The sequence below is a fragment of the Arachis ipaensis genome, chromosome B9, assembly GCF_059453495.1.
Source record: "Arachis ipaensis isolate K30076 ecotype BB chromosome B9, ASM5945349v1, whole genome shotgun sequence".
NCBI classification, from domain to species: domain Eukaryota; kingdom Viridiplantae; phylum Streptophyta; class Magnoliopsida; order Fabales; family Fabaceae; genus Arachis; species Arachis ipaensis.
The window spans coordinates 128,153,017-128,174,416 of NC_142444.1; the positions used below are offsets into that span (position 1 = coordinate 128,153,017).

The window sequence follows — 21,400 nt, forward strand, 5'->3', positions numbered from 1 at the left end:
TGAAAAAGTGATGAATTGAACATAAAAATTCTATGAATGATTATGTTTTATATTTGGCTTGAATAATCAAATGATCTGAGATACGTGATTCCCTGAGTAAATTACCATGGCTTACCACCACGTGTACCAGGTCAAAAACTCGATACTCTGTTGACCCTACGACGTAAAGGTGACCGGGCACTTATAAATTTCCCGGGAATGGTACCCCTATTAAATGATTATATATATATATATATATATATGAGAAAAAGCTATGCGTAGACTCATGGGGATACTTGTCGGGTTGGCTTGATAACTAACAGATGAGACTCATCAGTCATAGGACAGGCATGAATCATGTGCAAATTACTTGAATTACTTGCTTGTGCATTAACTGGGTGTGCCTAAGTGTTTTTGCTATGTTAAATGTATATGTGTTACCTGCAGTATTTGTAACCTCCTTGTGCTTGCCTTATCTGCTTATTTGTCTATGATATGTTGTTGGAGATCGAGGTATGGAGGAAAGGTAGTAAGACTTAGATTTAGGATTAAGTTAAGATAGACTTAGTTACTCTTAGAAAACCACCTTTTATGGCTTCTGTTTAATACTTTAAGCTTTATAATCTGAGTGTCGGTGTTCTAGGATTGCCTCTGGCATTCCCAGGACCTTATATCTTATATGTGTGGTACCTTTACCATGCTGAGAATCTCTAGTTCTCACCCCATACTATGTTGTTATTTTTCAGATGTAGGTCGAGAGGCATCTCCTTAGGCATCTGAGCTCCTGAAGCAAAGTGGTTGTTGGGTAACTTTTTGGATTGTATAGTCATATATATATATATATATATATATATATATATATATGTGTGTGTGTGTGTGCCTAGTATTCTCTCCACATGACTTGTTCCTTTTGATCCTCTTAGAGGCTTATATATGGAGAGACAGGATTTTGTTTATGTAAATTTGGGTTTTGGTTATGTATATATTCTCCGGCCAGCCTTGACTTCATGGGCTGAGTTAGGAGCTTGTTATTTTGTATCTTTGGCCCTCTACTCTTACTTTGGTTATCTTATGCTTGATAGTTAAAGTTTTCTTAGTATGCAAGTTAACTCATTTTCTGAACACTGCGCTTTAATTCACGATTTTTATTTTATATGTCCTTCAAGGCTCCTAGTTTATTATATTCTTCTGCTATTATATGTACACTTTTTATTTTAGAGGTCGTAGTACCCCTATCATCTCTGTTTTATGTCTTAAGCGTAAAGTTGAGTGTGGTAGGGTGTTACATTATGGTATCAGAGCAGTTTGTTCCTATAGAGCCTGAAAGACGGATTGACTATGCTTCTATGCATTCTCTGTATATGTGTCTATGTGCTATTAGGATGTCTGATTGATATATATGGCATAAACATTTGTGAGTATGCATTTGGAACTTAAAGCATTAGACCTGCGATATTGAGACTGATCAACTTAATATCACTTGTTTGGTGTGTATAGGGACCAGATGTCGACTCATGGACGCGGTCGCGGGCAAGGTAGAGGTAGGATAGGCACCGTTACTTCTGGCCTGGCAGGGAATGATCCAATAGACTTCATGGCTGCCCTTGGGAATATAGCTACAGCTCTGTAGGCGACAGCCAAGGCACAGGGTAATCAGATAAACCAGGGTAATCACGGAAATAATAATGACGAAGAAGGCCCTATGACACTTGCAACATTTCTGAAAGTTCACCCTCCAACCTTCAGGGGAACCTCGAATCCCACTGATACAGACAATTGAATTCAGGCTATGAAATGGGCACTGCAGGCTCAACAGGTTCCTGAAGAGCAATGGGTTGAGTTTGGAACTTATCAGTTGTAAGGCGAGGCTCAGTATTGGTGGCAGGGAACACGACGTATACTACAGCCAGATGGTGCTGTGGTTTCTTGGGAGGTCTTCCAAACAGAGTTCTATAAGAAATATTTTCCTAATTCGGTCAGAAACACCAAAGAACTTGAATTAATGCAATTAAAGCAAGGCTAAATGACTGTTACTGAATATTATAGTAGGTTTGAGGAGTTATGTCACTTTTCTCGTATCTGTCAAGGTGTGCCTGAAGATTTTGCTGAGTGGAAATGTATTAAATATGAGGGAGGTCTTCGGAGTGATATTCTGAGCTTCGTTTCCCAATGGAGATCAGAGTGTTTTCTGAATTGGTGAATAAGAGTAGGGTGGCTGAGGAATGTATAAGGAAGGCGACAGCAGAGAAAGGAAGTTTGAGGGTGCCTTTTCAAAGGACTTTAGGAAGAAATTTTGCTCTGAGAGATAGGAATTTCAAGCGTGGAGGCTTTGTTCCACAGCAGAATCAAGGCCAGGGCAATTACAGAAGGCCAAATACTAATGTTAATCAAGGAAGAAGGTTTGAGAAGTAGCCACAACAGGATTTGAGCTGTCAGAGGTGCGGGAAGTATCACCCTGGAGTTCCGTGCAGATCAGGTCTTGGAGTATGCTATTTTTGTGGATAGCCCGGGCACTTGGCCAGTAATTATTCAGAGAAGAAGAAGTATGAGACTGGTAGTGTACAGCAACCAGGGAGAGTGTACATCACTTCTACAGCAGGTACTGAGGGATCTAAGACACTGATTGGAGGTAACTGTGAAATGGCTGGTAAAATCTTAAATGCTTTATTTGATTAAGAAGAAACACATTCATTCATTGCATTTGAAAAGGCTAATGAATTAGGATTGAGAATGGTGGTTTTAGGTTATGATTTGAAAGTGCATAATGTTACTCATGAAGATATGGTGACTAGGTTAGGATGCCCACAAGTTCCATTTCGAGTACAACAACGTGAATTTGTGCATGATTTGATTTGTTTGCCGATGACTGGTTTTGATCTCATCTTGGGATTGGATTGGTTATCCAAGAATCATGTTTTGCTTGATTGTTCTGAGAAGTCAGTACATTTTATGCCGGAAGGTCAGAAGCGCCGGTTGTGGTGAATAATTACTATTTGAACTCTATGATAATAAATTGTTCTAGAACTGAATGTCAGGGTATTATGTTATTAACTGTGGAAGTATCAGGTGATGATCAGAGTTTAGAGTAGATTCCGGTTGTATGTGAATTTTCAGACGTGTTTCTGGATGATATTGATGAACTTTCACCTAACCGGGAGGTTGAATTCGCAATTGACATGGCCCCTCGAGCCGGTCCAATTTCAATTACTCCTTATAGGATGTCACCTTTAGAAATGGTTGAACTGAAAGCTTAGCTGGAAGATCTATTGGGTAAGCACCTTATTCGACCAAGTGTTTCGCCGTGGGGAGCGCCAGTGTTATTGGTAAAAAAGAAGGATGGATGTATGCGCTTGTGTGTTGATTACCGGCAACTGAATAAGGTTACTGTGAAGAATAAATATCCATTACCTAGAATCAATGACCTAATGGATCAGTTACAGGGTGCCGGTGTATTCTCTAAGATTGATTTGCGATCCGGGTACCATCAGATAAGGGTTAGAGGCGAAGATATTCCGAAAACTGCTTTTAGAACACGATATGGTCATTATGAATATACGGTGACGTCTTTTGGGTTAACCAATGCTCTGGCAGTATTCATGGATTACATGAACATGATTTTCCGGCCGTACCAGGACAAGTTTGTTATTGTCTTCATTGATGATATTCTTATTTACTCTAAGATTGAGGAGGAGCATGCTAATCACTTGCGAACTGTGCTGCAAATTTTGAAAGACAGGAAATTATATGCTAAGTTATCTAAATGTGAGTTCTGAAAGAGTGAGGTGAAATTTCTCGGTCATGTAGTGAGCAAGCAGGGAATAGCTGTGGATCCTGCTAAGGTAGAAGCAGTAATGAATTGGGAGCAACCAACTTCAGTGACAGAGATCGGGAGTTTCCTAGGTTTGGCGGGGTATTATCGGAGATTCATTAAGGGATTTTCACAGCTCGCCTTACCTTTAACTAAGTTGACTAGGAAGGATATGCCTTTTGTCTGGACTTCGGAGTGCGAGGAGAGTTTGCAAGCATTGAAGCAAAGGTTGACTACTGCTCCTATGTTGGTATTGCCTAAGCCAAGTGAACCATTTGAAGTATACTGTGATGCATCATTAAAGGGTTTGGGGTGCATTCTGATACAGCACCAAAATGTTGTAGCATACGCCTCACGGCAATTGAGGCCACATGAGATGAACTATCCGACTCATGACTTAGAACTTGCTACTGTTGTGTTTGCTCTGAAGATCTAGAGGCATTATCTCTATGGCATTAAGTTTCACGTTTTCTCAGACCATAAGAGTTTGAAGTATCTTTTTTAGCAGAAGGAGTTGAATATGCATCAGAGGAGGAGGATGGAGCTTCTGAAAGATTATGATTTCGAATTGAATTACCATCCAGGAAAAGCGAACGTTGTGGCGGACGCCTTGAGTAGGAAATCTTTATATGCAGCTTGGATGATGCTACAAGAAGAAGAGTTACTAAAGGCATTCCAAGGCTTGAAACTAGGAGTTAGGGAAGAATCTGGAATTCTGTGTTTGAGTTGCAAATTTCAAGTGATTTTAAATCAGAACTTCTAAAGGCTCATCAAGATGTTGAAGCGTTATGTAAAGTATTGCCGGCAATTGAACAGGGAAGACAATGGAGAGTGTCAGAAGGTAAGGATGGTTTATGGAGGTTCAAGAACCAAATTATTGTGCCAGATGTCAGAGATCTGCAGTAAGGTATCTTGAAGGAAGCTCATAAAAGTGGGTTTTCAATCCATCCAGGAAGCACCAAAATGTATCAAGATCTGAATCGATGTTCTGGTGGCCAGGAATGAAGAATGATGTGGCATTGCATCTATCTAAATGTTTAACATGTCAGAAAGTTAAAATTGAGCATCAAAGACCATCAAGAACCCTTCAACCTTTAGATATTCCACAATGGAAACAGGAAGGTATCGCAATGGATTTTGTGATAGGTTTGCCTAGGACTCGGACTTGTTATGACGCTATTTGGGTGGTTGTAGACCGACTAACAAAATCAGCTCACTTTCTCCCCATTCGGATAAGTTGTACAATGGAAGAATTGTCTCGAATGTACATCAAAGAGATTGTCAGATTGCACGGCGTGCCTTCTACCATTATATCCGACAGAGATCCTCATTTCATATCAAGATTCTGGGGAGCCTTTCAGTGTGCATTTGGGACTCAGTTAAGTTTGAGTACTGTATATCACCCTTAGACAGATGGTCAATCAGAGAGAACTATCCAGACCTTGGAGGATATGCTAAGAGCTTGTGTCTTAGACCAGCCGGCGAGCTGGGATCGGTATATACCACTAGTGGAGTTTGCTTATAATAATAGCTACCATGCGAGAATCGAAATGGCTCCGTATGAGGCTCTATATAGTAGAAAATGTCAATCCCCACTATGTTGGTATGAAACTGGAGAAAGAAGCTTATTAGGGCCTGAGGTGATAGCTGAAACTACTGATTAGATAAAAAAGATTTGTAGCCAAATGCTTATAGCCCAAAGCCATCAGAAGAGCTATGTTGACCAAAGGCGAAAGCCTTTGGAGTTTGAAGAAGGGGAGCATATTTTTCTGAAGGTTACACCAACCACTGGAGTGGGAAGAGCCATTAAGACTAAGAAACTGAATCCCGTTATATTGGACCGTTTGAGATCCTGAAAAGAATTGGGCTGGTGGCTTATAAAATCGCCTTACCACCATATCTTTCAAACTTGCACGACGTGTTTCATGTGTCACAGCTTCGGAAGTATACTCCTGACGCAAGTCATGTTCTGGAACCAGAACCGATTCAAGTGAGAGAAGATCTAACATACCTGGTGGAAAAGATTGCGTTAAAAGATTGTGTGGAAAAGAAGTATCACTGGTAAAAGTAGATTGGAGTTGAGCTGGTATTGAGGAACATACCTGGGAACTCGAATCAAATATGCGGAAGGACTACCCACATCTCTTTTCAGGTAACTAAATTTGAATTTTGAGGGCAAAATTCTTTGTTAGGTGGGTAGGATGTAAACCCCGTTAAATTAGTAAATAATTAGTCAATAAATTAGTTTTTATTACAAAAATTAGAAATGTGAATATTATATTAAATTAGGATAGAGCTTATCAAAACAAAATTTTGACACTAATTTCAAAGAATTGGCCCAAGATTGGACCGAACGGGCCAAACAGGTTGAACTGGGCCCAAACAGGGCCCGTGGGCCCAAGCAGCCCAACACTTAAGTAAACCGAAGCCACTTCTCTTCCCTAATTCAGCAGAAGTGGCTCTGAAAGCTATCAGGGGAGGGGAGAAAAGAAAACATTTCCAAACCCTTACGGTAAACTCAAATCACCGTAACTCCTCCGCCCGAGCTTCTATTGTCGCACCGTTTGCGGCCACGTGACCACCGATTCGAGCTCTACGTTTCTACCAGAATAATTTCATAGGTAACTCTCTTATTCACTCTCAGCCTCTTCTTCCCCAATTTTTGAAAATTAAGTGGAGGTATTGAATTTCTTTGCTCTTTGATGTTTTAGGATCCAATTAGCTTGAGAGAAATGTTCACTCTTGCTTATACGAAGCTTGGGTAAGGTGAGAAAATCATAAATCTTATTTAATTTATTGAATTTATGCCTTGGGTATTAAACTGGGTGTATATGTGTTATGAATGTGTATTAGGTTGTGAATAAATAATTGGAACTTGAAACTATGGATATTGGAACTTGGAGGAAGCTAAACACTAGTGTTTTGTTGAAGTTCTTGGGGATGTGTTTGTTTTAATAAGTTGCCTTGATCACTATGAGGAAACCGACCAAGGTATGGTTTAGGTTTCTTGCATTTAATAGATAATGTTCTATGAAAACTTAGGCTAGATGATCATAGGATAGGTTGAAATGTATGTGTATAAGATTATTTCTTAGTATCTTGTTAACTAGTTGGTTTTGTTTTGGGGTTTGTTATCTAGTTGGTGAATTGAAAAGTTTGTTGATTAATGATTTGAGGATGTAAATGTATGGTTGATGATGCTTGATGGTTAGTGGTGATTTGATGAATTTGTTGGTGATTTGAAGTATGATTATTGTGGTGATTATTGTGATGATGAGGAAGGGCATATTGTGTTGAAAATAGCAGGTTTGGTAGTGAATAGAATGGAACTTTTGAATGAAAATGAGGTTTGGGGAGTTTTGCAACACTTGGTTTTGGGCCGAACTTCGGCGGGTGATAATTTGGCTTCTAGACCCTCAATTTGTTTCTAACTTGTTTTAAATGAAAATTGGGTTCGTGAAATTTATGCCGTTCAAAGAACAGATGAAAAACGATTTAAAATGATTAAGTTATGCTCGACGGAAGTTTTGGTTTGAAATAGGCAATTTTGCAGTTTTCAACTGAATCAGGTTTTTGGAAAACGTACGCCCACGCGTACGCGTGACCCACGCGTACGCGTGGCATAAAATTTTTAACTGTGCGTACGCGAGTAGCCTTATCGTACACATAATGGACTAACATGCATGTCCACGCATACGCATGGCCCACGCGTACGCGTGACATGAAGTATTCACCTATGCGTAGGCATGACAAGGGGATGCGTGCGTGAGCTGCTCTTTTCACAGTCCCACACGTACACGTGGTCCCTATTCTACCAAACATGATTTTTTGAGTTTTAAACCCTATTTCAAACTTCTAAACCTCTATTTTCATTCCTTTGGTTATAAATAATAGTATTAAACGTGAGAGTCAGATGAAGTTAGGAAAAGAGGATAACTTGGAGGTGAAGTAAAGCTGAAAAAGTGATGAATTGAACATAAAAATGCTATGAATGATTATGTATGATATTTGGCTTGAGTAATCAAATGATCTGAGATACGAGATTCCCTGGGTAAAGTACCGTGGATTACCACCACGTGTACCAGGTCGAAAACTCAATACTCTGTTGACCCTACGACGTAAGGGTGACTGGACACTTATAAATTCTCGGGAATGGTACCCCCATTGAGCGATTTGATATATATATATATATATATATATATATATATATATATATATATATATATATATATATATATGGGAAAAAGCTATGCATAGACTCATGGGGATGCGCATTGAGGGACAGTCCAAAGGTTTAGCAAACCGGACTTGTTGGGTTAGCTTGATAACCGACAGATGAGACTCTTCAGCCATAGGACAGGCATGCATCATGTGTATATTACTTGAATTACTTGTTTGTTCATTAACTGGGTATGCCTAAATGTATTTGTTATGTTAAATGTATATTTGTTACCTGCAGTATTTGTAACCTCCTTGTGCTTGCCTTATCTACTTATTTGTCTGTGGTATGTTGTTGGAGATAGAGGTATGGAGGAAAGGCAGTAAGACTTAGATTCAAGATTAAGTTAAGATAGGGTTAGTTAATCTTAGAAAACCACCTTTTATGACTTCTGTTTAATACTTTAAACTTTATAATATGAGTGTCGGTGTTCTAGGATTGCCTCTGGCATTCCCAGGACCTTATATTTTATATGTGTGGCATTCCCAAAGGTTCTCACTCCATACTATGTTGTTGTTTTTCAAATGCAGGTCGAGAGGCACCTCCTTAGGCGTCTGAACTCCTGAAGTGAAGTAGTTGTTGGGTTACTTTTTGGATTGTATAGTCATATATAAATGTGTGCTTAGTATTCTCTCCGCATGACTTGCTCCTTTTGATCCTCTTAGAGGCTTATGGAGAGACATGATTTTGTTTATGTAAATTTGGATTTTTGATATATATATATATATATATCGCGAGCTGAGTTAGGAGCTTGTTATTTTGTATCTTTGGCCCTCTACTCCTACTTTTGTTATCTTATGCTTGATAGTTAAAGTTTTCTTAGTACGCAAGTTAACTCGTTTTCTGAACATTGCGCTTTAATTCGCGATTTTTATTTTATCTATTCTTCAAGGCTCCTAGATTATTATATTCTTCTGCTATTATATATACACTTTTTATTTTAGAGGTCGTAGTACCACATCATCTCTGTTTTACGGCTTAAGCGTAAAGCTGAGTGTGGTAGGGTGTTACATGCAACATGACATTCTATAATTGCATTAAATTGAAATTGAAATATTAAAATTGAAATTGAAATATACCTATATTATGTATCATATATTACTATATAATTTAATAATCATATGTGTCACATGATACTCTCTTATTAAAATTGAGAGAAAATATTTTTTTTTCAAAATTAATAAACTTCCTTCCTAAATTCTCTCATCTACCTCTCTCAATTTTTTCTATTTCTCTCTACTATTTTTACTCTATATATAATTTATATTTATATTAGTAATTTGACAAATCAAAATATGTCATCCGATATTTTTTTACAATTAAAATAAAAATTTTTCTTCAAAAATTAACAAACTCTTACTCTCACTCTCATTCTTTATCTTTATCTTTCTCTCTTTTTTCTCTCATTTTTCTATTTTTCTATATTTTTCTTCTACAGAAAACAAAATTAATAAAATAATATAATTTAAATAAAAATATTATTATTATTATTGTTATTATATACATAATTTTTTAGTTTTTTATTTAGTTTTAAATTTTCACCGCTTATCTTTTTAATCTATATTTTCATTTCTCTTCTTTCAAATATTCTTTACATATAATTTTGAGAGAATACTAATGTTATAATTAAAAGTTAGAATCAAGATTCAATTATTTAAAAAAAATTAATTTTGAGTTAATTTTATAACTATCAGTATAATTTTTTTATGCTAATATCTAATTATATTTTTTTATACATAGAGAAAAAATATTACTTTTAAATAGCAAGTATAAAAATTAATTATTTCTATTTTTCAACAGACTTAACAGTTAACACCTAATTAAATATAAAAGTATACACGTTAAATTATTTTAAATTTTAGATAACGAATGTTAAAATTAATTATTAAAAAAAATTACTTTTTCATATAAAAATAATAACTAAAATCTTATTATTTAATTTTTTATCTACAGATACTTTGGTCTTCTTAGCCAAAAACTTTTATTAACCTACGACTTTTTTTTTTATAAAAGTAATTTGATTTTATAAATCTTCTGTGCTATGCATAATCTATACTGTCAAAACAAAGTAGACTATAATTTTAAAAAATGTATATTCCCGTAATATTATTACAGATAAAAATACTAATAGAATTTCTAATTCTGAGATAGATAAATCCATGTACTACTGAGAATGAATTATGTAAAGAAATGTTATAACTATTGTAAATAAAAAATATTAAAATTGACTAATATTAACTAACTAAAAATTAGTTCCTATGCTTTCTCTTATTTATACACTATAAAATTTTGCTTGTTTTCCTTCTTCAAATGTGATTAACTTTTGAAATTATTAGCAACAATATATCTTCCATCAATAAATGTTATGTATATAACTTGAAAAGATTTTAACACTCTTAATTAATAGCTCTAATAATATTATAAAATTTTGAAAACTAAAAATTCTTAATTATTATCTATAATATCATAAACTTTTGAAATTAAATGGTTAGTTCACTTGTTCACTCAAATAAGTATTAGCGAGTCAAATTCTGTCTTATATGTATGTGTAGCAACTTATTAACCAAGTGCGCAAATTAGTCATAATCTTGACCTGTCGAATAGAGAGATATCGTGAAAAATCAAAATATATATTGTAAATTTAAAAAAAAATTATATGCATAACTAAATGTGTTTTAAGGATACATTTTAAGAACACTATAAAAAAGAATATTTTAAAAATTATTGAAAAATAACTTTTTCAACTTTCAATGTATTAAATACATAAAAAAATATATTTTTTTTATTATAGTTAAAATATGTGCTTAGGATATAGGATAATTAAATTCTTAATTTATTTATCATTTTGTAGAAGTTGAAGGTTAGAAAGAAATACAGATGATCCTATCTATCTTGTGTTTTGATGCTATTAAGTGATACAAAATTTTTCTTTTATTAATAGTAAAATATATCTTTTAAAATTTTAGTGTTTTTTTTTAATAACAGTAAAAGCATTTTATTTTTAAAAAGTTATTACAATTCTCATCTATTTTAAAATTTTTTTTAACATAATAAATAAATAAATAATACTTTAATATTATTATATTAGAATGTAATTAATAAATAAAAATATTTTTATATGAAATATCATAACATCAAATTATTTTTACTTTTTTAAAATATTATTTTTGAAAGATTACTTAAAAAAATCTTTTTAAAAGCCCTTCCAAGAAGTAGAACGATATGTGTAATAAAAATGCAATAATAGTAACAATTAATTGTTTTCCTTTTATGACTTTTTTTTATATCAAGCATATAAAAGAATATATAAAGTTATAAATAATAAATTACAAAATGATGGAAGAGACTATAATTCAGGGGCTCGTCATGCATGTAACAAGTGTTGAGTAGGAAGGATTTTAATTCCAATCCTTTGGAGTTCACGTACGTGTGTTTATTAACACCAGCAAAAAAAAAAAAATTATAATGCTACACAATTATTACTATTATAATGCTACAAAAATATATGCTGTATATATTAGCATTGTAAATAAAAAAAATTATAAGGGTTAAGTATGGTTTTGGTCCCAAAAGTTTTTCGCCAGAATCGAAATCGTCCCTCTTCTAATTTTCGATTTAAAATCGTCCTTAACTTTTTTTTGGTATTAAAATCGTCCTTAAATAAAATTTTTAATTTAATTCCTAAACTACCCCTATTTTAATAAAAAAATAAAATTTTAGGGGGGAAGGAAACGCGCTGGGGTGGGAGGGGGGGGGGAAGGAAACGCATTGGGGGTGGGTGAGTGGGTGGGGGGAAAGGAAACGCGGGAGGGAGGGAAGGAGTCCATCGCCATAGCCGCCGCCACCATCGTCGGTCCGCCCACAAGCCGCCGCCGGAACCACAACCAGAGGAAGACGTCGCCGCCTTCCCTTCATGTATCTGATTTGGCTTTGTGCTTGAATTTATTGATTTGGCTTTGTGTTGATTTGTTGCTTTCTGTTTCTGCTTGTGTTAAATTTGTGTTGATTTGTGTTGATTTGTTTGATTTTCTGCTTCTTTGTTAATGCTGTTATTCTTGGAGGTGGAGGTGGAGGTGGAGGTGGGGGTGGGGGGTGGGGGGTGGGGGGTGGGGGAGACGGGGAGGGGGGAGGGGGAAGGGGGACAGCGGCGACATTGGTGGTGGTGTTGGTGGTGGTGGTGGTGGTGGTGGTGGAGGAGGTTGTGGCGGTGGTGCTAGTGTTTGTGGTGGTGGTGGAGGTAATTGTGTTGATAGTGGTAAGGGTATTTTTGTCCAAAAAAAAGGACGATTTTAATACGAAAAAAAAACGTTAAGGACGATTTTAAATCGAAAATTAGAAGAGAGACGATTTCGATTCTGGCGAAAAACTTTTGGAACCAAAACTATACTTAACCCAAATTATAATTATACAAAAAACATATAAACCAATAAAAAAATACCGCTCAAATATTTTTATACTATTATTTTAAATAATAAAATAGTTAAATTATATAAAAACAACTCAATGTAATAACTAATAACTCTAAGGGCAAATCAGTATATTAACTAATAAATCTAAATAAAATCTTATCATGTATTTATAGACTACTAGGAGGAGAGTGACGATACCGTGTATCAAGAATGACAATCCTCAACCATGAATACAGAGTACAAGAACGATCTCAGACTTTATTTTAAAGAGTCTTTCTACTACATTTCTTTTTATGGTTGGTTTTCCACTTTCATCTGTATTGGGCTCTCTGCCATTCCATTATATATGTTGTTCAACAAACTTTAATTTCAAACAACAACTGTTGTGATTAGGCAATTCAAGTTTAGGCTACCAATCTTGATTCGGGATTTCAATTGATAAGTGATTTGTCATTTTATAGTTCGATTTTTATTGTGCATTATGAGTTATAACTTGACTTTATTTACTTTCATTCTAAGTTTGTAACGGACGATCTTAATAATCATTATTCTGACTTAACGGTAATATTAGAGAGACAAAAAAAAAAACAGTCAAAATTTGCCTTATTTATTATTTATTAATTGTCGCAATAATTAATAAATGCTAAATAAGATAAGTTATGGCTATTTTTGGTTAATTTTCTTTGGTTACCAAATATTTCAGTGACTTAATGGCCAACGATCATAACATCAAATCTATGCCTATAAAGACACCAATTTCTATATCTCAGGGAGAACGGACATGATAAGTTTTATTTTATGTCTAACATTCTATATTCATAGACTTATTATATACCTCTTAAATACTTATTGACTTGAGCGTCGGAATGCCTTTTTTAAGTACCCACTCTCCGTATTCTTTTTGCCGAAGTATACTTCCTTTGGAGATGAAGAGACAAGTTCGATTTCCCCTAAGACGAGATATATCTCAAAAATTCATCCACACAAGAACAATTGACGCCCACCGTAGGGACGGTAAACTAATTTCCTGCTCCACCAAATAGATTCAAAGAATTTGAATATATTCAAATACTTGAATCAATTTTTAAATAACATTTATATATTTTAGCAATTTATGTATTGTAATTTTTTTTTTATTTCTCAACCTCTATTCAAAACTCAGCTTCACAAGGCCATATAACATTCATTTAGGATTTTACAAATAATTCATTTAGAATAATGAAAAGACTATTGACACTCATCTTTAATTTGTTATATTTTCTATCAATAATTCAAAGTCTAAAAATATACACTTTAAACTCCTAAAAATTTAAATAAATCAATATATGTCAACTACAAAAATTCTTTAATTTCATGCTCTTTAATTACTTGAATGCTCTATCTTTTTTATTCTTTTCCAAAAGCAGAAAGAGTACAAAACCTGTTATATAGTCACTTATAATTACTTTGTTTTCAACTCTTAGATCATCTACTACACAGTAGCTTCATCTCTTACATTTTCTTATATATTGTCAGGAGAGTGTTGAAAAAACCTCTCTCTATATATCATTGCCATTTTAAATCCAAACGTACCATGATTCATTCTTTGCATTAGCTATTCTTATCCATGTGCCACACTTGTCGAACATGTTTTGCTCTCTATATTCCAATTGCACATTTTTGAAACTTCATTTTGTTGTTGGATATCTCTAAAGTCAAGGTCTACAAATCTATAAAAATTTTTCAAAAGTCATTCTTAAAGTTTGATAAACTACAACATCAAATCAAAAGCATGAATATTACTTGCTAATTATTTCTTTAGCACCTTTTTAATTTCAATTTATACACTACAAGAAAACAGCTCTATTGCCACGTTTTTAAAGTGTGGCGAAAAGCTGAAAAAAGCGTGGCGATAGCTTTTCGCCACGCTTTTTGAGCTACCGCCACGCTTTTGAAAGGGTGGCCTATCAAAGGGTGGCGGTTGCTCTATTGCCACGCTTTTGGTGACCTATCGCCACGCTTTATTTTTTGCCACGCTTTTGCAGATTGCCCCGCTTAAAAAACGTGGCCATATGCAAGAGATACGGCCACGCTTTTAAAGCGTGGCCATATGCAAGAGATACGGCCACGCTTTTAAAGCGTGGCCATAGCGGGAGATACGGCCACGCTTTTAAAGCGTGGCGATAAAGAGATACGGCCACGCTTTAAAAGCATGGCGATAGCCTTGTCAAATTTAAAAAAAAATATTTTTTTTTATTTTCAATCCTTTTTTATTACCAAACCTATAAATATAGTATGCAATTTTTATTACAAGATAAATTAAACAGTAATTAGTGACTATTTTTGGTATAATTGTTTTATACATTAATCCTTATACAAAACTTTCCAGGTTTTTTCAGTAACAAAAAACCCTTCAACCTCCTATACAGCCAAAATTCACTAACTAAGCAAAACGCATGTATAATTACAAAAGCAATGGAAAATTAATAGCAGGTCTGGGGTCTCAAAGATCACGTCAGGGTCCCTCATTTTCTGTATTTTATATTTTTCTTACAACCTTGTGCCCAACAAGTACATATCCCCTTCTCAGAATGATTCCCAGCAATGTTTGGTGGAGCTGAAAAAAATAACACCAACATCAACAAAATGATTTCATTTTCTTTTCACAGAACATAATAATGAAAATGCTGACAATCACCGACCAAAGACATAACAATGAAGAAACAAGGAATAACCCCATTGGCAAGCAAGCTCAGTGCTTTTTTTTTCTTTTGCAAAAAAGAAACCAAAAAAAGGCAAAAGGAACCATTGAATTACCATGCAAAAGGGAGAAAGGAATCTAACCAATTGGCAATGCAGGATGTAATGCAAGTAGGTAGAGATCAAATTTCAGGAAACAATTTAAGCAGAAATTAGGTATACTCGTCATGTTAATACGAGAAGGTTCCAAAACTCGAACGGACATAATCAAAATTACCTCTTGAATGGTTTTCTTTAGATCAAAAGCATCTTTCACTCGAGCATCCAGGAAGGCCATTGTATCATGGAAGTCTAACAAGAAACAAACGAAAGATGTATTAAGAAATGTCTTCACTTGTTACAACACCACATCAGAGCCACAAACAGCTTGTTATCCATCTAAATATAAGATACTATATTGATGGAGTGAGGTGGGGTGGGGCATAAAAGAATAAATTCCATTGTCATGAGAAAATTGGCTACTATGACAGGCTCAGTTCAAGAAAATAAGGAGAGTTTGAGAGAATGGACAATTGAACCCAGTTAATATTTTCTGGCTATTCACATACTGAAAAAGAAAGAAGGAGCAAAGGGGGGAATCAAATGGAACTGAATGATCGATGAAAGATATCACAATCGACAGAGTGATTACCATAAAAAGAAAAGCACAAAAAAACACAATAATGGATGGAAAGCTTAAATCAACCAAAAAATACGAGAAAATTTATATGCTCAGAATGAAGGGGCAGAAAAACAAACCAGGAGATGTATCTGTCAGCATATAAATCTCGGTTGTCGAGTATATTCCTGCCAGGACAGTGCGCTTGGCATACCAATCAATATCAGAAGCATTGTCACCTGCAGCATGCCAAATCTCATCCACTACCATTGCCCTCTGCTTAAAACTAGTTGGAACATTCACTGGTTGAGCCTGTAATGCAATATATATATATATATTAAAAAAAAACTCAAAAGCTGCATGCAAGATATATATCCAATGCCTAATAATACTTCATAGTCAATTAGGTATACTCGTCACAATTTAGTCCAGAAATCATCACATGCCGCAGCCCCTTTTTTCTTTTATCGAGCAATATACCTAATCTAATATATTCAAAAGTGTCCTAAGGTTTACTATTATGCATTTTACCATTAATAATAAAAGAGGGGGTGGAGGTTACCTAATTGATCAACAACTTGGCCATAAGCCATAAAACAAAAAGAAACTTAAGAAAGTCTTCAGTCTTCACCCTTTACTGCTATGTACTTTTACTAGTTGTTGTGAAATATACTAAAGTTATTGTGAAATTACAACAAATATGCAAAAGTGAGTCGGTGATATGAATAAGCATGCTATATACTGAAGAAACAAGCAATTCTAACACATCATTGGCATTGCAAAAGGGTACTATCATACTATTTAAACACAATGCAGCTCAAGCACGAAAAAAATATTAAATACCTTCTGTTCTGGTGGACCAACATTGGTTGTCCTTGTATTCAGTATATCCTCAATGCCCTGTGAGTTACTACCTTCATCCATACTTCTTGAATTTTTATACCTCCCACTACTCCATTTGGCTCCTCTGTTTGTCCTTGAAAACTTTGAATTGAAAGGTCGCTGAGTTTGGGCAACTGAAAAATGTCGCTTTCAAAGCAAACAAAACATCATTCGATGTACTTCGAATTTCAGATCCAAAAACAGCAGAGTCCCATTGTTTCAACCATAAGAGTACCTGTCTCAGACAATAAACAAATCAATTAATGGGTACAAAAGCAAATTGTTAAAAAAATTAAAGAAAAAAGTAGAAAAAAATGTTTATATCTTCCAACTATAACTCTTGTAAGTAATTTTTTCCAGAGCTTAATTTTATACTAGAGATGTACCTCACGATTTGTTTGTTCATCACTAAGAAGCTCAGTAAATGATTTTGGTGCATATTTTTCTACCCAAAGTTGCTCATACACCATTTGTGTTATAGGAAAATCTAGATAGCTTTGGCCCTCCAAACTAGCTTCCATGGTCTTTTAAAAAAGAATAATCATTAGGAAACCTTAAATCTATGATAAACAAATTTGATTTTTCTTCAAGTATACCTATCATAATGTAAAATCCTGAAAATTTTATAAGGTTTAGCCACTTCAATATCAGAAGATGTGAATTTAAGTCCAAACCTTGGCAAATTTGTCTCGAGTTTGAGTCACTATAAACCAAATTTTCAATTTTTTTATTAAAAATATTGGTTTTCTAACATTTTTGTCTAAACAAAAAGATAAAAGAGTAAGAATGAAAACAGAACCGTACCTCGTCAAAGACACCGGCGGGACTGTCCTCATAGCTAGCTAGAAAGAAGCCACCCAAAGTGTTTCTGTGTCAAGTAATATTAATGCAACCTCTGTTTAATTTCAAAGTTTAACATAATTTACAAGTCCTATCAAAATTCAAAAGATTTTAGAATGATTTTACCAGTCTTGAAAATTAAGCAAACAAAAATATCCCTGAGTTCACGTCAGCAACAGTTAGTCTTCTAAACTGACGACATTTCTTGGATTCAATATTTACAAATTGCCTAAAGACTCAAACCCATAAAAGAATTGCTGCATTTATAATCTAAAGAGAGAAATTACAATATTGGACCTACCCAAAAGCTTCAGCCAATTTGAATTCTCTTGGAATGTATCTTCTAGCTTTCTCTGCCTTCACAAGATGGAGTTAATACAAGGCACTGATAAACAAAGAAACAGAACAGTTAATGAAAGAAACAATTCCCAATTCCCACAAATTAAAGTTGAACATACATAAACAACACTTAGAGAAAGATTCATTGTTACAATTTTGCAGACTTGATGAATTACCTTCCTCTAAATACCCATGGACGCTTACCATAGAACCATACCCAGATGAAGAAGATGATTTTGCTTCTACAGCTTCCATAAACTGTGAATAAAAACAGAATGCCAATAATCATTCATATATAAATGCATGTAATTAGAGAGCAAGAAGAACTTAATTATTGCCTTTAAAGCTGTTTCAGCTGTATCCAAAATCATGACACGTCACTGTATCAAAAATCAAAAGATGTTTCTTTTTCCTTGGCATTTCAATTCCAAAAACTACTTCAGTTAATTTGATTTGAGGAATATTCATAACACATCACTGTATCAACTTAAGTATAAACTTACAAAACTAACCAAACTAACTGAACACTAGCTTGCTTTAACAGTATTGCTTATTTGTATGATAAGATTCACTCAATCTAATCTAACATAAACCCTAAGATGAGCAGAGAAAACATTATTTCACACTGAATCAGCAATTAATGTTTAAAACATGAAGAACAAGATCAGAGTATGGTACCGAAACATTACCCCAAGCCACAGTGCATTCCTCGCTAGTTGCACTAGCTTGATTTAGCTTGGCACTCGATACCTAAAACCAACAAACAAAAATATTTTAAAAGTGAAAGATCATAAATCGAAGTAGTTGAAGTGAGAGAAGAAACTTACAGAGATCCATGATGTGGTTCCTGCAGATGGCACAGTCATCCACAATAATATTTGCAACCAATAACAGAAGCGCTTGATATTAATAACTTCAAAGTGCGAGATAATCGTACTAAAAAATAGGAATAAGTTAGGGTTTAAGGAAAAAGAACCCTAAGCCAATAGAGCAACAGCGTTCCACTTCTTGATCTCGAAGAGCTTGGGCTTCTTGGTGGAAGGGCCAGCGGCGCTGCTGGAGGGCTGGCCGGCGGGAACCATAGGAACATCGGAATCAAGTGTCGCATTAATCTCTTCCTTTCTCTGGCGGAGGGAGCACCGACGGAGGGGTTGTGAGAGAGGTTGACTAACGAGTGTTATTGGAAGCGAGAGTGAGAGCGCCAGCGAAGAACGACCACTACTCCTGCGTGAGAAGGATGGAGAAGGAGGAGAAGAGCGCGGTCGCTGGGACTCGCGAAGGCGCCATGAAAGCGACAACGAACCCACCACCGCTGCTGCCGTCCTGCGTGTCAGTGTGAGAAGGATGGAGGAGGAGTACATTAGGGTTAGGGAGAGAGGGGAGCGCCGCTGCTGCGTGAATAAGGGTTAGGGGAATGGGGAATAAGGGTTTTGTTAGAAACGAAAAGTTAGAATTTTTTTTGGGAACTTTTTGGCCACGCTTTTAAAGCGTGCCAAAAAAGTTATAAGAAACGGCCACGCTTTTAAAACGTCACTATAACAAAATCCTATCGCCACACTTTTAAAGCGTGCCTGTTTTTCTCTATGGCCATGCTTTTTAAGCGTGGCAAAAAAAGTGGCCAAATCTCTATTCCATAGCCACCCTCAATAAAGCGTGGCCATTGACCACTTTTGGCCACGCTTTTAAAGCGTGGCAGAAAAAAACGTGGCCGTTTCTCTAATCAATTGCCACTCTTTCAAAAGCGTGGCCATTGACCTCTTTTCGCCACGCTTTTGAAGCGTAGAGAAAAAAAACGTGGCCAAATCTTTATTCAATCGCCACCCTCACAAAAGCGTGGCCATTGACCACTTTTGGCCACGCTTTTAAAGCGTGGCAAAAAAAAAGCGTGGCCATAGACCTTTTTTCTTGTAGTGATATATGAATTCATTCATCACATATGAACAAATTCCAAACATATAATTTTTATATAGAATTATAATTTCTATACGGTCATGCTAATTTTTTTTTCATGAATTATATTATTATTTAATCTTTTTATATTAACATCTATACAATTAGATGAGTCCAAGTCTCGAATGAAATTGAATTCTTTCAAAACTCAATGAAATTGCTCAACAATACTATATGAAATTGAATTCAATCTCTATTATTTATTTTATTAATACTTCATTCGTTTTTCCTACGGCACTTATAAATTTGAATATATTTTTGCATGAACTTAACACTACAAGAAAATAAGCTTTCTGCCACGCTTTTAAAGCGTGCTGAAAAGTGCTTAAAAGCGTACCGATAGTTTTTCGCCACGCTTTTTGAGCTATCGGTACGCTTTTGAAAGGGTCACATCCACGAGCGTGCCGATTGCTCTATCGACACGCTTCTGTGGATCTATCGGCACGCTTTCTTTTTTGCCATGCTTATATCTCTTGCCACGCTTAAAAGCGTGGCCATAGGCGTTAACCTATAGCTACGCTTAAAAAGCGTACTGAAAAGTTCACATATTGGTATGCTTTTAAAGCATGCCGATAGGATAAGATATGGCTACACTTTTTAAACGTGCTAATAGGGTAATGTATGGATATGCTTGGTAAGCGTGGCTATTGATGACTACAGAAAGATACGGGTACGCTTATGAAGCGTGCCAATAGATGAGGATACGGGTACACTTTTAAAGCGTGCCAATTAACAGGTTATGACCATATTTCTTAAGCGTGCCTGTTGAGGCCAATAGTAAGATATAGCCACGCTTTTTAAGCGTGGCCATAAATTCGGTTATAATTTTTTTTCATAAATTTTGTGCAAAATTCATATATAATTTTAAAATCATAGACCAATTTTACATTGTACATATCAACCAATCGAACACATATATAAACTTTTCCATAAAAGAAAAAAGCTTATATATAAACTTGTCACCACAAAAGTAGACTTTGATCACAAAGTACCAAAAATCAAAGTCAAAAAGAAAATAAGAATTACAATTCCAAGTGTCACATATCTATTTCCTTATACTAAGTTACAAAATATCAAATTTCATGAGTAGTATGTTCATATATTAAGAGCTCCATTGTTTTCACTATTGCCCTGTAGAATTTTAAATAATCTGAAGTTAGTGCATGTTATAAAGGCTATTTTAATTAAGTCTAACAAATCTAATTCCAAATCTAAATTGATTAAAAATAAAAATAGCAAGGCCACTTTAATTAGGTCCCGCAATAATGAAAAAGAAAAAAACATTTTAGCAAGCACATAATTGAAACATATATAAAAGCAACTACTTAAGCCACCTAATTCTATTTTTTAGGGTTTGAAAAATGACAAATACCTTAAAATGCTATATAGACTTATAGCCTTGATAGAACAAATAACTATTTAACAAATAACAATATGGATAATGGATATGGTTCGGGAAAGCATTTGCTGGAATAGAAAACACAGCAATTTTAGCTTTAAACAAGTCTAAATAGTTTAATAATAATAATAATAATAATAATAATAATAATAATAATAATAATAATAATAGCAATCATGTTACCTAGCCTTCAAATTTTCAATTCAATTGCTTCCTCCACGCTACTGCTCACCTTAGA

The 21,400-nt window shown here is 34.9% G+C and overlaps 2 protein-coding genes across 3 annotated transcripts; both read right to left on the minus strand.

The window, feature by feature from the left end:
• Positions 1-14,734: 14,734 nt before the first annotated feature.
• Positions 14,735-17,859, minus strand: LOC107615835 (uncharacterized). The gene is made up of 6 exons (XM_088499990.1): positions 17,776-17,859; positions 17,021-17,158; positions 16,596-16,869; positions 15,893-16,064; positions 15,372-15,445; positions 14,735-15,011 (listed from the first exon to the last, which is right to left on the minus strand). Exons 3-6 carry the CDS (start codon positions 16,674-16,676, stop codon positions 14,934-14,936), a joined length of 405 nt encoding a protein of 134 aa, XP_088356116.1. The 5' UTR covers positions 16,677-16,869; positions 17,021-17,158; positions 17,776-17,859; the 3' UTR covers positions 14,735-14,933.
• LOC107615834 (uncharacterized) lies at positions 17,834-19,200 on the minus strand. Of its 2 annotated transcripts, XM_088499991.1 has the most exons (4): positions 18,790-18,921; positions 18,498-18,563; positions 17,990-18,071; positions 17,834-17,859 (listed from the first exon to the last, which is right to left on the minus strand). In XM_088499991.1, the coding sequence occupies exons 1-4, from the start codon at positions 18,919-18,921 to the stop codon at positions 17,834-17,836; spliced, it is 306 nt and encodes a 101-aa protein (XP_088356117.1). The 2 variants fall into 2 exon arrangements, 1 of the variants encoding a protein (XP_088356117.1); XR_002354650.2 differs by lacking the exons at positions 17,834-17,859; positions 17,990-18,071 and adding an exon at positions 18,641-18,660 and having other exon boundaries at positions 18,503-18,563; positions 18,790-19,200.
• Between the last annotated feature and the right edge of the window lie 2,200 nt (positions 19,201-21,400).

Coding starts and splice junctions, on each gene's coding strand:
- LOC107615834 (XM_088499991.1), bottom strand. CDS start 18,921: ATGCGACACTTGATTCCGATGTTCCTATGGTTCCCGCCGGCCAGCCCT. Junction 18,564..18,789: donor TGTTGCTCTATTGGCTTAGG/GTTCTTTTTCCT, acceptor TGTTGGTTTTAG/GTATCGAGTGCCAAGCTAAA. Junction 17,860..17,989: donor CCATGGGTATTTAGAGGAAG/GTAATTCATCAA, acceptor TTTGTTTATCAG/TGCCTTGTATTAACTCCATC.
- LOC107615835 (XM_088499990.1), bottom strand. CDS start 16,676: ATGGATGAAGGTAGTAACTCACAGGGCATTGAGGATATACTGAATACA. Junction 15,446..15,892: donor GCTGACAGATACATCTCCTG/GTTTGTTTTTCT, acceptor GTTTCTTGTTAG/ACTTCCATGATACAATGGCC. Junction 15,012..15,371: donor TAAAGAAAACCATTCAAGAG/GTAATTTTGATT, acceptor TATTTTTTTCAG/CTCCACCAAACATTGCTGGG.